The 18,816-nt window shown below is 33.5% G+C and overlaps 1 protein-coding gene across 1 annotated transcript; it reads left to right on the top strand.

Annotated features, from left to right (window-relative positions):
* The first annotated feature begins 167 nt into the window (after positions 1 to 167).
* On the top strand, positions 168 to 15,411 carry LOC124372751 (sialin-like). The gene is made up of 6 exons (XM_046831162.1): positions 168 to 325; positions 5,247 to 5,412; positions 5,818 to 6,051; positions 9,000 to 9,174; positions 14,512 to 14,657; positions 15,280 to 15,411. The coding sequence occupies exons 1-6, from the start codon at positions 312 to 314 to the stop codon at positions 15,409 to 15,411; spliced, it is 867 nt and encodes a 288-aa protein (XP_046687118.1). The 5' UTR covers positions 168 to 311.
* The last annotated feature ends 3,405 nt before the right edge of the window (positions 15,412 to 18,816 follow it).

Raw genomic sequence — 18,816 nt, forward strand, 5'->3', positions numbered from 1 at the left:
ATATATATATATATATATATATATATATATATATACTGTCAATGCATCTCAAATACGAGTAGGTTTACACGTTTTGTGATAGAAATAGTGAGCGTCGTAATGATCAATTTACGCTACACCAAAGTCGACTTGTCAACCTTGTTGTGTTGATCTGACGTAACATTCTCCCACCCGAGGTCCGACCCAGAAGAACCTGTACAAAATACAATGTCGTTTTCCTCATTGTAAGAGTGTTATTAAGTCGCAAATGTGCAATAAGTATTTTTGTTTGAGTACAAATCGTCGTATTTACCTTCAGTTCTTATTCATAAATGGATATTTCCAGGTACATATTTAACTTCAATATTTATTGACTAGTAAATAGTTCGAAAGCAAATGTTTTGTTATTTCACGTGTTATACAAGTACATGAAACAATACCAATGGAAAATGTATTACAATATTTCATCCTCAAAAGTAGAAGGACATCATATTCAATAAAATTTCAACTTTAAAATCTACTCTGCTCATTGCATTAATCCTACAGCATTGCCTAACAATGTTCATATTATATTGTCATTTTCATGAGAGCTTTCACACAAAAATATAATTTCTCGTTCGCCATTCCAAAACAGTTATGTCTTAGTTGGTGTAATTCTTCCTATCTGTCTGGAGGATATTTGGAGGACAGATGCTATAATAGCCTATTGTAGTATCCATGGATACCTATACATTAAGGTACCGTAACCACCATTTATTTCTGAAATTATCTTATCTCTGATGGACGGTCAGAGGTAATTAAAAAACAAACCAAAGCATGGTTGAGTTTATTTCAGTTCAAAGTGTTTGAGAAGAATAAAATAATTAGGTATTGTTGGCAAATAAACTTTTCCATGCCATAAATTGCAGATGTAAAGCTTTTAACAAAGCATCAAGAAAAAACGCTTAAAATTTCAAAGTTTTGTTACACTTATAAAATGATAAGAAACAATTGTTTTGATCTTATTGACAAAAATATACGCAAAAAATGGAAACAATGGAAGCAAATAAATTTATATACAAATTTTTTAGGAAATCGAATTAATTGCAATGATTGCAAAAGATATTGTATATTGGCTAGCCAAGTCGAAATATCAAATTTAAATTTAAAGAACCTTATAATCAAATAATAGAACAACCATCAAATAACATTTTACAGAGCATCCTCTAATTATACAAGTATAAAAGTTAACATGAAAATTATTGAGAAAAAGATGAAAAATTATATTTAAAAGAAGAACTAGACATAAACATACTTACATTACAAGGCAAGTCCTAAAATAACATGTAAATTAATATATTAATAAACATTTCCAAACTAAAAAATATACTTATCAAATTTGAAAGACTCCCACAAAGGACTCATTGTTTCGTTTCATGTACATTCCATTTTAGAAATTTCAGAAATTTGCCTACTAAAATAACCCTTATGACGAAATGTTCGAGAAATTGTGTGCACTTTCTCTGATCATAATCCCAGAATACGACACAACCTAAATATAAAAATGTATAGGTACATTATAAGTAGTATACAATATATTGGAATTAATTGTGAATAAATATGACAAGAACTGTAGTTCTATTCTTAATAGATTCAGACAAAACCTGATACAGTATTTCATACACAGCTTGGAGATAGTTAAAATATTCCAAGATAACGGTTATTAGCATTGGAGCAAACTGTGTAACCTAACTAATTCCCAACACAGTCTCAGAACGTATTTATTTTTTTATATAAAATGAGGCAATTATAAACAACTTTTATATCTCTTAAGGTTTGAGGATGGCGTCTATTCAAAGTTTGGAAAGGTAATTCTGAAGTCTTCCATTCATTGTGCATTACAGCGCAAAAATAAAATATAATTCTCAGGTCATGTTCAGTAATGAATAATTGTTAAAATAGTAAGTACCGTAGTTTGAAATAGGTTCAGACTAAATTTTATAGAGACAGTATATAGGTATACATTAGAGCGTCAAAAATTTAACAGCGGGGGGAGGGGTTCGGATTTCTGTTTTTTCGAAAAAAAATAAACACTTTATGTACTAATTAATAAACATTACCGAAGAATATTTCTCACTACGAATCGTAACACGCAACTATGACTACACCATTTGTACTTACACCGTTGTAATTTGGTGTGTTGTGAGGGGTGGGTGGATGGATGTTTTATAATATGAAATTATAAAACAGACACTGGGAGGTTCAAACCATACCAAGGTCATTGTCTTCTCACAGAGCTGGGCAAATTACTGTTCATATGTTAAAGCGGGCGTCAGGATTTTTTACGTTCGGATCATTGACGCTCTACTGTTGTTTGGTTGGGTGATTAGCTGACTTTTAACTAATACAACATTTAAAGATGGCAGTCATTCTCATTTTTGCAATTTTTATGTCGGGTAATTCGTACAAAATTAGTCAAATTTGACTCGTTTCTGAGAACTGTCAAGCAATTTCAAACAACTTTTTATTCTTTTATGTTTTTTTTTTTTATAACTTATAAGGTTTCACCATGGTCACCGTTTAAATTTATAGAAATGTACAACTGAACCATTATAGTGAATATAGTATAGTGAATATATTATAAAAACCATTTCTGATTAACTGGATGTAATTAACTCCACGGTTATATAATAAAATTGAATTATTACAATATTTATTTATTATATATTTATAATAAATATTTATTATATTAATCATAATATAATTATAACAAATTTTGTTTTGTAAAGCTTAAAAATTATGGATTTTCTAAATGTTTGAAAGTTTTATGATTAAATTAAAATGCCAACATTAAGATTTACAGTATTATCACTGTTATACAAATTAAACATTTATATTATCAATGTAACTTCAGTTTAACATTTCGATATGACCACAAGTAAAATATACGTTTTTTGCACTGAGCCTAAAGTGATATTGTAATTATTTAAGTATTATTTATTGTGCATAGTTACTCGAGGTTAACTACTGCCATCTTAGCATAAATTAATTCAGAAACACGTGTTGGTAAAAATGTCTAAAGGGTACTTAGTATATAAACAGGGTATACAAGCAATACAGCTCGACTTTAAAAAGAGCTTTTACCTTTTAATCCATGACTTACTTTAGGATATCACTTAAGGTAAGTGGAACTACAGGTGAGGTAATTTTGGTTTGGGAAACTACAAGGTCTCAGAAGAGAGCCTTATTTTTAATCGGATACACACGATTTTTGTATCATTGTACTTGGCCAAACCTCGCTCCTGCACTCGAGTTACAGGTGATCTACGCCACGACAGCAGTAGTATAGGGTCTAATAATCAAGGGTATTCAACCGTCAGAAATTTCCTTTGATAACCACGGACTATGTTTTACATTATGTGATTTGAATACACAGTTTTTATATAAATATAGGTACCAAAAAGTAATCAACACGCCAAATGAATGGAAAGAACAGTATCTTGTAGAATGGATTGTGCTGAATGAATTCGGAATTTTGCAAGCAAACAAATTGAACAATTATTATTATGTATTATGCTTAACTGATTAATAAAATTTAGTTTATAAAAACTCAAAATCGTGTACAGTAAAAAATTATATGATATTTTTGTAATGAATAGGTAGAGCCATTGGAGCATCAAAAACACATGTAAGTTTATCGACCTTATTTAAAAAAAAAAAAAAAAATTATCTAGGTCTCAAACCATTATAAGTTTTAATATGAAATGTGTTATTTACAAAATAATTGCATTGACTTATTGCAGCATGAGTTAGCCTGTAAAACAGTATATTGTATAAACTTTTTTAATAAAAACAAGTAAATAAATTACAAATTAATAACTTTAATATACTCCGTTTACAAATTCCAAACAAATGTAAAAACGACTAATAAAACTAATTCCAATTAGTTTATAGTTATTTTTTGAAAAGCTAATAAGTTTTGTTGACCAACCGGCTCACTACTGAACAGTTTGGTTTCAGGAAGTGTAAATTGACAGTTGTCGCTGTTGTAAAATTAATCGAGATGGTTTTAGAGGGGTAGATAGTCGAATCGTTCAACTGTGTTAATCACAAAACATTCTTGACAAGTTGCACTGTCACGGGATTCGAGAGCTGCCACTTCATAGTTTTAGTATTTTTTTAGTAGGCTAACAGATCTTAAATCGTACACATTTAAAACAAGCTTTCAAAATCAGCATGTTACCATATAAAGCCCCATAGGGATCCTTATTAAACCTAACTTTGTGTTTTGTGTGCGTCAACTGGTTCGTCATTACAGATCGGGAAACTGTCGAAATATGTAAACGAAACAAATCTCCGTGTCACTATAAGCTATTTATAGCGTAATGTAGCTTTTTTAAAATTGTCCAAAAATACTATGTATGGAAATCCTAATTGTCTCAAAACTATTAAAATTACACTTAGATCCCTATTTAACACAAGGCTTCACTTAGGCCAATGATGTAAAGTAAAATTGTTCTTCTTTAAAAAAGAACAATTAGAGTCATATTAGGACTAAAAATTAAAGATTCTGTTAAAAGGCCATTTTAAAAATCTAGGCACTTTGTCCATATATGTGCTCCATGTTATTCAATCGGTTATGTTTGTGAAAGAGCACATGCGGGGAATAATAAAAACAAACAGTCACGCATACAACACAAGGGGAAGGACCTTAGAAGAAAGCAATCACTACAATGTATAGCTTGCTGAGAAAAAGACAAGTAAAACAGGACTTAAATTTTTACGAATGTTACCAAATAATTTCAAGAAATAGAATAAAATTAAAAAATTTTAACTAGAGCTAAAAAGACCTTATTAATAAACGTCCTATTGTTAACAAGGTACAGTTTTTATCTGTAATCCTCCCTAATTAGAGAGGGGATCTTTCTAACTTAATTTTAATTTCTAAATAACTTATTTATTTACACAAGTCTAATTGATTCTTGGAGTCTTTGTTACCTTGAACTGTATGTCTCATGTATGACATTTTGTAATACTAAAATTTTATATGTGACACTATTCCTTGTTCATTGTACATAAAAATGAATCAAAAAATGAAAATGAAAACAGGCTATTAATGTAAATTGTATTGGGCATTTGGTTATTTTGACATTCAAGTGTACCGACCAATAAGTTCAATTAATAAATTGTGACTTTAAAAATGTGATAATATTTTTAACTTCATAAGTCTCTTTCTGCGTAAATACTTGTTAATTACATAAGACAAACAACTTGTTTTTGGCTTGCAGGACCCCGCCAAGATGGATGATCTGGAAGAGAAGACGGCATATCGTCACCATCCTGATGTGCCTAGGATTCGCAAACATTTACATACTGAGGGTGAACATCAGTATTGGAATCGTGGCTATGAATTCCCCTTACAACGTTACTCTGAGTAATGGCACAGTTGTTGAAGTAAGATTGTAGTTATATGACAGCCCTTACACATATTTGCCTTTTCGTTTTGAGAACATTACATGAGAACATATGTGTGTTTTGATATTTCACTCTTCATAGAACATTTTAATATAGAGAATTTTTAACATTATTTAATAAATTTACAACCTATTTATGCAGTACTTGGCCACTACATTTAAAACATACATTTACCAGGTTTGTTCGTTATTTCAGAGTTATTTGCTAATTATTCAGGCCACTTTAAAATCAAATGGAATGAGCAGAAATGTATATTATAATTTGTGGTGATTTAAAAGTATGTCATACATACTTAATACATAGTTAATTTAGAGCATTTCCTTTACTTTTTTTAGGATACGCCTATTTTGTTTCCATTAGTAAAGTCTAGTTTTATAATTCCAGAGGCAAGATTTCAATTGGGATACTAAGATGCAAGGCTTGGTTCTCAGTTCCTTCTTCTATGGTTACTTGTGCACACAACTGCCAGGAGGATGGTTGGGGGCCAGATTTGGGGGTAGAACTATCTTCGGGGTAGGAGTGCTGGTCACCGCGCTCCTTACCATATTTACTCCCCTTGCTGCCTTTACCAGCGTCTACGCACTGGTCGCCGTCAGGGTCATCGAGGGTTTCTTTGAGGTTTGTGACGAACATTGTGACCACAAAGGATTTGAAAAATTTGTTAGTATTAATAAAAAAATGTAACATATTGATTTGATAGTTGGATTATAATTCATAATACTCGTGAGGATACTGAAACACAAGACTGTACTGATACCACACATTGTCACCGACCTTTAACCTTGACTTTCCATTTTATTATGTTTTAGTTTTACTGTATAAATGAACTACATGTGGTAATATGTCACATTTTAAAGTCTTGTATTGGTTTTACTCAGCTTGTTTACAAAATTTATTTATTCTGCTATATTATCTTTGCTTTCAGACCAATGTAAGAATATTTTCTCACGCTCGAACCAAATTTTATGGAGTGACGCACCATCATCGATCGCAGTGTTGCCTATATAGAAATGAAGCTAATATATCTCAAGTCTGTACTCTACTTCATATTCGAGACATCGGGCGGACAGACAGACAAAAACGAAGTTATTTAGCCCCAAGAGTGATAGGCTTCGCTAACTCTCGGCCAATAAAGTATAATCAAATGGGCATGTGATTATCGCCTGTCTTATTATGTATTCCATATCCAATTTAAATTTGTTCTCTTTTTCAACCCTAGACACCCTTATTGCATAATGTAAAACTCATTTCACCGTTATAGATTTTAACTAAAAAGCCACCTATAGCCTATTAGTTAAAAATGTATAATACCATTGTCTACTATAATACAAACCACAAACAAATTCACAAATCTCGTGCAAAAAGTCTGCTACTCTTCACAGAACGGAAGACTTCTTGAAAAGCTCGTCACCTGAGATGTATTATTGATTGTCAAATGTGAATGTTTTTTAACAAAGCAATTAATTCTTTTATACCTCTTGGATAATATTAATAAACGTGCAACGTTAAATGTTGCATTTGTTATTTACGTGTCTACATGTAACTTGTGCAAAAGGGAGTGCATTATGAATAACATCCCTTATATTCAAAATCTAACATCTCTACTGTAACGAAAACCTCTAACGTTATTCATAAAAAGAATGTCCTTGATGAGAATGTGTTTTTTTTAAATAATTCTTTCTCTGCCCATGTAAATTATTCAATAAATAATGTACAATAACTAAATCACAAATACATGGGTTCCTCTACAGTGTAAAAAAATCAACAAACAACGATAGTAATGTGCCCTATTGAAAACAAAGACGAATTACAATTTCTTACTTGTTATAAGACTTAAATCAAATTTTCAAAATAGTAAATAAATGAAATAAAAAAATTCTCAAAAGTTTCAAATATCACAAAAAATGTATATCAGTCTTTGGACCATACTAAAAACACTCGATATTCAAAATAACAAAATTTAATTGCCAAAACCAATGAAGGCTACATTTTAGTTTACTCAACACTTATAAGAAAAATCCTATATGTTTATTAAGTTATATTGTTATAGATTTTGATTTGACCAAACTATATATTTTAAGTTTATATTTTATAGAGAATAAATTTTACGGCAACTTCCACCACGTGTTAGGAGCAAGTCACAGATGAAAAAGTTCTTCCTCTCCTCGATCAAGAACCTCACTGCCGTGACGCTTGGTAGTAGCAATCAATCGGAGTATTGGCAATGAATTGTCTTGTGATCCGAGGTATAATATGAGGACACAGTGGATTATGTTGTTGCCTAATCAGTTATTATTGAGCCTAGTAATAATGAGTTATTTTTTAAGCCTGTCCATTCCTTGTTAACTGAATCAGTACAATATTGTGACAAATTTTACATCTGCTGTGCTTGATAATCAATCACATTGTTATTAATCGTACTTTACAAAAGTTTCTTAAATGTACTCAGCATTATACAACGTTATTTGTAATGTCGTAAATCCGTAACATCACAGACAGTAAATTTGAACGAAAGAATGATATTTCAGCAAGTAATTTAGTATATCACCAGATCCGTTACACCTGACTCAACTGGTAATGTATAGTGACAATATAAACAGGGAAAACTTATTTAAACTGTTAGGTAAACGATAGGTTAGGTAGAATATGACACTTAGCAAGGTATGCTAACGTTGGAGGTATGGCCGTTATCTTAACGACGTATAATGGTTGCATACGGCTCATCCATTGGCCGAAAAGCTGAGTTAACCGAACTACCTTCAAGAAGTTAAAGAATTACTTGAACCAATGCCGGAGGTCTAGCTTACCCCGGGAATCTTCCACTGTTTGTAGGAAATGGGCGTAACATTGATAGTATAGGGCAAAATGCGGAACATTCACTAAAGAAAAATGGAAATTGCCTATGTGTAAATGAAGTTTCATCTAAACTTCAAACTTGATTCGTCCTTGATACACCCTTCTCAGTAACAGACCTCACGAACGCTCAGCCAATTCACATGGAGATACATGCAAAATTACGGTGCTCGAACTTGTCTATGCAGAAATAATGTTTCATCTCAAATCTCAAATCTACAGGTTAATTCGTTTTTCGAGTTATTTCCCTACGTTATAGACTTCGCTAACATAGCCTGACCTCATAGGCGAATGTGCACCGTACCCAAACCGGATTTTGCCTTTGTGAAAATGAAGCTTCATACACAATTTGAGGAATACAGCTCATTTTATATTCTAGATATCCTGTGGAAGACAGACAAATATACATATGACGAATTTTACTTTGTTGTAGCAAATGTAAAAAACTGTTCTGTAACTAAATCCTTTTCTGAGATATCCTGCAGAAGTTCGCAGTTATGCTTCGCGAACGCAGTATCAAGGAACTCGATGTTGTATAAATTTAAAGTTTTTTCTCAGTTATAAATGAACATTTTACAGTCCCCCTACCTAATAGTTTAAATTGTTTGTGGCACAAAAAGTAATGGTACTTATAAATAATAACTGATTTAAATATAGTTCTGAGAAATTTAACATTAAATACAAATGTAAGAAATCTTCGTTTTACTGTTTAGGGAGGAACATTTCCATGTACACAAGCTATTTACGCACAATGGGCTCCACCTCAAGAACGATCACGGGTGATAGGGTTTACATTCATGGGTTCTGCCCTGGGCACAGTGCTGGGTCTGCAGATGTCCGGTCTCATCGGCGATGTATTGGGCTGGGCATCCATATTTTACATCACTGGTATGTACACGTCATGGTGTAACGTATACCTGTCCTTCAACTAATTATTCCCAGCCGTTTCCTCTCCAGATAACGTGTGATTAGGTTTAAATAGCACTTACATGGGTAAGTGGTGGGATTATTGCAATTGGGGTTATCACAAGAAGGTGTCTTAGCACTTTGTTACAATAAGCACTACTTCACAAATGTTACCGACGACCTAATTAATGGAAATATCCGTGGATTTGTGGTGGGCTTGTAGCTGGTAGTATTCATTCGTACAATAGTTCACCAGTCAGCTTATATACTATATGGCAAAGTAGGAGTACGTTAAGACCACGACGAGAGCACGAGGAATCGCTGAGGTTGTATGTAATATGTATATGTGCAGAGTAAAAATGTTTGTTGAGCAAAATTTAAAGTGAATAGGTCACTTGAAATATCATGCTGGTAGACAGACAGACAAATGAAAGTGTTCCAGTCCTCTGAAATACAGGCTTTGGCAAAACTAATTCATCAAAAATACATAGTGACACTTTAGGTCGTTATGTTGTAATAATTTGCAACAGAAAATGATCCAAAATAATACCTAAATTCAGAAGTCACAGTTACTAGATTCAGTTACTAATCCTGGTAATAGTATTGTTTGGTTCCTACATTTAAAAGAGCATTAGTAATTGAATTATACAAGATTCAACCGGAGAACTTGCATCCACATCTTGGAGATGGTTACTGTCTTCGTCCGTGAAGAAATGAGAGCCTCCGCGTTGCACAGTAAAGTCAGCAAAATGTTTCCCCAAAACCGCCTTTCTATACCGGTTGTAGTGGAGTCCATGGTTTGTAAAGTGCGACCTTCTTTGATCAGCATTAACGTCTTCATAAACCATAATCAGGCCACCTTCGTAGTTATAGATCATCTTGGAAATAATGAGATTTGCGAAGAAATTGCTGTAGTTTAAGAATCTGTTGTCATGACGATAGGGGGGAATGCAGGCCAATTATCTTATTTTTAAGTGAAAAAAGAGTATTCAGTTTTTGGATGATTATCAGTTGGACAGGTTCGGCTTTGCCAGTGTAATTTGATCCTGCAAGTAAAACAACGTAGTCCTGATCCAAAAGATCCCTAAAAAAACATAATTGCTTTTGAACTACAGTTTTAAGCTTAGCTCCAGGTGAGCAGTAAAAAAAAAACTTCGAAGAAATGTTTTATTAGTTCGATAAAATGCTCTTCAAACTCTCTTCCCTGACTGTCTGGCTACACAATGACTCTCCTCATTTATTTAGCCGCCTCATGAGAATATTTTTGTCTTTCAATGGAATGCCTTCCTTTAGCTGAGGAAGGTGCCGTTTGTCTTTATACGTCAGCCCGCACCTGGAATGATTTCTCAGTCATAAGAGGGTGGCGAGTCATTAGAGAGACAGGAAAAACGATTTACAGTCTCTATTGGAACAGTGAGTGGTACACATTTCTGCTTACAACAAAGTTTTAGAGTTGCTTTTCAATACGAACTTATTGTATGTGACAGCTCCTTGGAAACTTTTTCGTAATCGAATCTCAGTTGATTGATAATTTCCACTGTTGTTTTTATTTCTTCCTTTAAAACGGTCAGTTTATGTTGCAACGTTTTGATGTGGTCTTGTAGATTTTTAAATTAATCTTCTAAAGCAGGTTTTTCTTCACGTTGTAAAGAATCCTCAAGCTCTTGTTTCTACTATATTTTTTTCTAAATGATTTGCTAGCAAACTGTTTTCTTGTGCTTGTTCTGAAAGAGTCTGTTTTATGTCAATGTTTACTTTGAACGTTGCATCAAGTCTGCTCAGAAGTGAGGCAATTTCTGGTAATAACGCAACTATAGCGTCACTGGTATATTTTTCTGATACATTCGAAAGAACACAATGAAAATTTATCGCTAGGTCAGCTACCTCAGAATTGATAAGTTCATCCTTTAAGCTCGTAAAAATATTTTCAGCTTCAAGAAGCAAGTATCCACGTTTGTTACGAGTCATAATCTTCCTATTAATTTTGGTTGAGTAAAAAATCAATAACAACAAAGCGTGCTCTATTTCAGCGGTTATTTATTTGTACAGGGAATTTCACTAAGTTTCTAACTAATTGAAGGCGCCACAGAAAAAAGCGAGCGAGACCATAGTTGATTGATACTGGCAAGTTAAAAATCAGAAATGGTAAACCTAGAGATTAAAATTATTAAACATTGGAAGCCTTAATATTAAAGAAAAATACAATCAATTTACAGAAATATATTAAAATACAAGATGTTTCTCGAGTGACTGGCACAACTTCAGATATGATAGTAGACACCAAAAGAAGCAAAAGATGTATATGAACATAATATGTCCTATCTCGATTCGTGTAGTGTCTGTCTGTCCATATGGGTTTATATTTAAAATATCGTATCTAAGAACCCATTGGAGAAAATAACATAAAACTTGGTAGTTATGTTATGCTAAATAAAGGTAAAAATTAAAACATTAAATACCTATAATTATCACTTTTCAATTCAAAATGTTGGTGTTTAAAATATGCGAAACTTTGATATCCAAAAATTCTTAATCCCTCGTAAAAATTGAAAAAAATAACTATTTATCACAAATTTAATAAAATACTAACAATAGTAAATTTGTTGAGATATAATATATTGACATAAATTTTATTTAGTGGGTGTTTGCGCTTTATTACAGTTGGAAAGTATATTATTAAGCACACCTCCAAAGTGTTTGTCATTTATGTTCATATTAACCCTTGCTTGTTTTTGTGTGTTTACTATCATATCCTGAAGTTATAATAGCGAAACACCTTGTATATAAAATAAATTAACACAGATACATGAATAAATCAGCGCACAAAGAAATCAATGCAGGTATTAGAGTCAATTTACAATATATTAATTAATTTAAAATATTGATTAAAGAAAATTAGTAATGAACAGTAAAATTCAAAATTAAATAATTGAAATAATTAAAATATATAAAAACCTTTAAAATATAGTTCAACAAAAGGAAATGTTAAGGAAGAGGTTTTGAACCCGCAACGTAACAAAAAGATATGTGTTGTATTCGATCCTTTGACGCAGTTAGAGTTCCTCGGTGAGGTTGCACCTTGAGCCACCACGCCAGTTGGTGCGGTTGTCCAGTACGTATATCAGTCGCGTCACAGCGTGGGCCTTGAGTACTGTGCATGGCACATGTTTAGAAAACTACTTGATAGTCACAAGGTTATGTTCACCTTCACCACACTCACCAGATTACCCACGACGGTAACTAAAAGAACCTCAGTTGGGTCTCACGAAATGTTGCACGGATTAAAGGTTAATACATTTTGACGTATTGGTTTCCAATAAATAAAAATACAATTTGAAATAATTAAAATAATTGGAGACGTGAAATAGCCTCGCGTTTAGAGCACGTCTGAGGTGTGCCAACACTGTATACTTGTAAACATTTAAATCAATGATGTTGTAGATAATTATTTCACACCAATAGTGGGGGGGGGGGGGGTAAAATTCCAACAGAGTATTAGAATTTTTGGAAGATTCCAGATTTTTAGAACTTTTAGAACCAACTTATGTTATGCCAGAATCAATCGTACTGACATAACATACGGAGGCCGTGGCTACGGGAAGGCTGTGATGGCAACAATCGTTTATCGAAGTCCAACTGTTGCTGGGCCAGTGCGGCGAAAGTTGGCACTCGAATATGGATATGCCTAATTTACCTACGGCCAATATTCAGGTCAATTAGTTTTCAGTTATGACCGGTTTCAGTTAGATCCTTTTTTCGTTTAACAGGACCTTTTATAAGTGAATGGTGTAACGCTTTTTTATTTGTCGGGCATAGCGGTAACGAACCGCCTCGCCTCACCCTTTGAAGCTACGTCTGCTCGTCCGTTGGTTCTGGAAGCTAGTCTCTTATTCTAATACCCTATAGATGTTCTTATTCTAGCAGGTGTTCTTGTTAATGGCTCAATTAGATTTTAAGACTCGTTCAGGGAATTCGTTGTGTGTTTAAATTTGTGTTGGCAGAGGTCTGGCAAAGCGCAATAAAAGCTGGCTGGCTCGCTATATGCACGTCCCAGGACGTTGAACGGTTTTTAATAGCCTAAGTATAGGTCCATGTACATCTGTGAATAACTATTAGGGCCAGTACGTCTTCCAAATTCTGTACACGACTACAAATTCTGTTCATCTGGTGGCAGATCTTAGTTGTGGTTGTTAGGTTTCTAGGCCTAGCACCCTTCCACTGAGCCAATCTGGTATATGTCGATGGTCGAGATGTGCCTTAAATCGAACAGAAGGCTGATGAGTCCTAGAACCCAATATGTTTAGTGTTGACATGCTATGGATATGTTGTGATTGGCTGTATTAAAAATGGCATGAACATGACATGGGATGCATGTTAACCAATCTGGTTTTCCGCACACTTTGAGACAAGCTATAGGACCAAAATATTGCGAAGAAAAGTATCTCGTACAGAATTTGAATAATACTTGTACAATGTTTAGTGTGATATATACTGATTCGGTAACAATACAATATAACGTGATACTTGATACTAGTATATAAAAAGTTATTTATTAAAGCAAAACATGGCACGGTTGTACTTTACTACTAAATTAATGAAATTTTAAGCCAGATCAAAAAAGTTTGAATATGGTATGTGTGTGTGTGTGTGTATTTGAAAATTAACTCGTGAAACATTGTTTCCTTGTTACTTAAAAATCTCGGTTATTCAACTATCCTCATTAATGAAAATGTATAATAATGTATTTAAATATCAAAACTATGTACAGATTACTACTCAATATAGAGAATCATGACGTTGAAAGTTATAATATTCTAACCACTCTAAATATATTGTTAGGTTTCAACATACGAAAGTTTTACATTTTGTAAATAAGATCTTCCATAGTAGCAAAGTGAAAATTGACACAATTATTAATACATCTTTAATTTTCCTACCGTCATATTACAGCTAAACATGAAATAAATGTTCTACAAATCTGTGCATAATGAGATGTTTTTAGTTTTCAATCATTGCAAGATATTTGTCTATTGCCATGTACCTAGGCCATCCACATAGGGATCATGCTCATGACTACTGGTTCACTTTTTTAAGCATAGTGCATTTTTTCATGGACTAATTATAAATTTCCGATATTTATAAACAATACTTTCACACTCTTCTCTTTCCGAAATTAATTTTTGTTTATTAGTTTGTTTACCATTCCGTTTCCATGTCCATTATATCTAAGCCTCCTCGTAGATCAACTGAATAATCCGAATCATCATAAGAGGTTGTAATTGTGCCATTGTTTACTAATTCTTGTATTTAACTATGCAGGAGCAGCGGGATTATTGTGGTCAGCAGTCTGGTTCCTTGTGGTCAAGAACTGTCCGGACGATGACCCACATATATCTGTTGAAGAGCTCACATATATCAAGAATTCTCTCGGGAATAGCCACCACGATTTAAACAAGCCAGAAAAGGTGAGCAGTGACATTATTTATTTGATAGATCACACAAAGTAAAAAAACAACATTCATAATTATAGAAAGAGCTCATGGCCGTTCGGTACAAAAAGTCAGACTTTCGATCTGAGTTATATAGATAATAAAAAATCCTGTCCGTGACCGCAGTAATTTTTATTAGTACCATTAACATTGCACTGTGTCTCCTACTTATTCAGAACCATGCTCAGGCTAGTGGCTCGTAAGGGTGAAAGAAGTAAGGCTAAAAATAGGATCGGCCTCTCCATTATATATTAAAAAAAATTTTTCTCTAGAAAAATGGCTTGTTTTTGTGATATTGTTCTTACATGATTAAAAACGTGGTCTCCTATTTAAAAAAAAATACATTTATATCTTACACGCCATACGTTATGATTCCAAAGGAGATGGCCAATTCAAAGTTTAATTCAAATTGATTGCCAACAAGAAATATTTTCTTAATAATAATTATTTTTGTAAATCCAATCATTTAAATGTTTTGAACCAAATCTGTACATGGTGTGTTAAGTCTTTAAATTAAGAGAGTTTTATACATTTCTTCGTATACCTCCAATATTTTCAGATTGTGAGTATTATAACAAGACTTTAGGGGTTTTTGCAGATAACGCATCCCTGGGGAAAGATTGTTACGTCACTTCCTCTCTGGGCAGTTACGATCGCCAACTTCAGTATCGTTTGGGGACATTACACCACACTTACTCTGTTGCCGATGTTCATGAAAGGTAAATTTTAAAGAAATTTAAAATAATAGTTGTTATAAAAGAATTTTAAAGGTCAAGGGTCATACCGTGGCGTAATTTATTTGTAGACCAGCTATACATTCATGCAATCCTGCTCTTAAGTGTTGTAAGATGCTTCCACAGACAATCCACATGACAGCACGGGGTATTGCTGGTCATACAGTCAAGTCGACAGAGAGAGGTTTCGCTCTCTTTTTTTTCATCTGCTAGACCATATCTGTAAATTGATCCTGAAATCGATACCCTCTTCTTATCTTTGACTTTAGATGAGGTATGTTATTAACAGTAAATAAATATAAAAACATTTGTTTATATTTGTATTTTGTTTTAAACGTTAAATTATATATTTCTCTACGATTCTATTGCATTTTATTCTTTTCCTAATATAATTTTAAGCATAATAGTGTTTACCAATTAGACGTGTTGTAATTAGTAAGAAATCAAATTTATTCTGACTAAACAAATCAATTTTTAGTGAGTTTTTTTCCATTTTGAGCGTCTCATGAATAAATGAATTGAAAGAAATAAAAAATACATCTTTACTTTACGTGTTTTTTTAGTTCAACTGGTTTTCATATCAACGCATTTCCTATTATATTAAATAATGAGTTAATATTAAATAAATAATTAAAATTATACCAACTAAATTGACAAGGGGTTAGTTGATGATATTGTTGTGATCAAAATTAATACTGATAGAAACTTGATGTTTTCACAAAACTTAGAGTCATATTAGAACTACAATTGGTGTGATAAAAACGCACATATTCCACACTCCACCTCCAACTTCAATTAATTTTCACCATGCTATCTCTTGACATCAAGCGAATGAAATATGAGTAGTATACTTTGGCCGTTCCTGGGACAAACGCACCCGAGACCGGTTCTGGGACAAACCGTGTGAGACCGAATCTGGGACAGAAAATTGTTAGAGAGCGACTAAGAGTGTGAGTACGGGTAGTCAGAACCGCGCCGCGCGAATCACCACGCATGTCATCGCTGTTCCCGCCACCGACACCACGCGTGTGTGTTTATTTACCACAATTGTGAGTATGTATGTGTTTGTGATTTACTGATCAGATCTAAATAGACGATGTTGTTTACATGGTTGTTCTGGAGCAGTTGGTTGTTTTGATCTATAAGTGTGATTGTGATCTGTTGAATCTTTCGTAAAACCGCTCCGAAGAGGTATGTAGTGTTTTTCTTGAGGTGATTGAGATATTTTGTAGCCGTGTGGTACATTAGGGGAAAAGGAGTAGAGGGATTTGCTGTCTCCAAATGTTTGTGAGAGTGAACATCATGATTGACAAGACTGTTGTTGACAATATTGCAGTGTATCTCGATGACATCAACGGCTCTGAGATTCGGTGGATTCGATGCAATTACATTTTCATTTGAGTTGAAGTAAGACGATTCTTTTTGTAAGTTTGTTGCATCATATTTTTCAAAACCTAAGAGATCACTAACGGTTTTATCCAAGTAGAATTTAATTGGAGAATTAATTGATATTTTGGTCACCATCTTTAAAGATCTTGAAATCGTCAGAATTTATACTAAGATTCAACGATTGTATGTAATCTCTGAAACTCTTTTCAAGTTTTTCAATGGTCCAGTAACCACATTGAAGTATCAGTGGTTTCGTGAATGAAATGTATTTCCAAATCCCAAAAATAGACTTTTGCATGTTGCAACAAGTTGTATATGTTGTTCTCAGAGTAAAATCCAACAAGAGCCATATAATTACTCTAACGTTCGGATCCAAGTGGATGGGGTGTTTCTAGATGGAGAGTTAGTACAGACTCAGTTCCAGTTAGTTTGAGTAATGGCATGGTTGCAGTTTTTTTATATACTTATAATTTCTATACAAGTTCTAGATGAAGGTTGCTACCATCATGGAAGTCTTCAAAACCTCTTTCCATATATTTTTTATTTCGTTGTTGAATTTTTTCTGCATGATGTATATCTTGCCTTACTAATTCACTCAATTGAACTTTGACAACCACATCATATGGCTCCACTGCTTTTGCTCACACTTGACCAATTCTCTGGTGGTTTTTTCAGTAGGAAGCTGCCCCATATCTTTTCACCATTTACGGTACTAGTGGGGACAATCTCGATCGCATTTATTATTTTTTTCCGATTTTACCAAATGCGATTCCAATAATTTTCTTGACTTCGGATAAACCTTGTGAGACTTTTGATACATCACTTGCAAGCTCAATTATCTCGTCAGGAGAAGGGTCTGAATTGGGTTGAGTTGGTATTGATCCAATTTCAATTTCGTCTCCAAATCTGTTGAAAATAAAACCACGGTTTCCATGCATTTTTATTGTTTCTTATACTACGAAGAATATGTTCCCAGTCCTCACCAGCTGAAATCTCGTCGTAGAACCTCCAGGCACAGATGTCCACAGATAGGAGGATCGTCCAAACCCCCTGAATACGCTCTGAGTTTATAAACCAACCCTTTTGGCCCCAAGTACCTGACTACTTCTATTGGAGGATTGACATCGCCATATGAATCAAAATACAATTTCTTTTCACCACGTTTCACATAACACGTCCGGTGAGTACCACCAGATGAAAGGTCACCAAGATTTACAATACCACGTTCGATATTTGTAGGTTTGTCTGGAAGTAACTGTCGCATGAAAACACCTTTAAACTCATTAATGTTTAATATACCTGCTAATTTTTCTATTTCACCAAGAGACAGCGGGAAGATCTCTTTTTTTTGTTCACAGACAACAATGCATCAAGCTTCCGACCAATACGTCGTTTCAACCCTCTACCCGTAGGATCTTTTTCAATAATGGTATCTAACTCCTCATCGACTAAACTCTTTAACCAAGGTATAAATTTTTCTCTCAGTAAAGGAGCCACCTTTCTTCTTATTAATGGAGAGATGAAACGTTTTACCTCCAGGAACTGACGAATCCACCATTTCCATAATTTCCTTCAAAAACCCTCCTTGTTTATTAGATACGAGTTGGTTGTAACTTAGAAGCAATTGTAAACCTTTTTTGTTCTTAACGGCTCTAGAAACGGCTTTGTGTTGCTCTCCAGAAAGAAAGTATACGATCACTTCCGTGAGACAGCTGTTCATTAGATAATCTGATTACTGTAGGTTTCCGTCTTTTGTACGCTGTACGAAGTTTACGTTTTTGAGCTTCGGATAGCCGAACTGTATAATTATGCTGACTTTCCATTCTATACGCTTTCTTATATACAAAACACTTACATGAAAACAATAATTGCCGCCTACTAATGAAAAAAAAACATTTTTATTTTACTTTTTTTGTTTTTTTTGTTGTTTTTTTTTTATTTGTTTTTAACAGGAATTTGATTATGTTTCGAGTAATGTCATATGAGAAAATGTGCCTCAGATACAACGAAAA

Source organism: Homalodisca vitripennis, unplaced genomic scaffold, assembly GCF_021130785.1.
Source record: "Homalodisca vitripennis isolate AUS2020 unplaced genomic scaffold, UT_GWSS_2.1 ScUCBcl_3959;HRSCAF=9811, whole genome shotgun sequence".
In the NCBI taxonomy this organism is placed as follows: Eukaryota; Metazoa; Arthropoda; class Insecta; order Hemiptera; family Cicadellidae; genus Homalodisca; species Homalodisca vitripennis.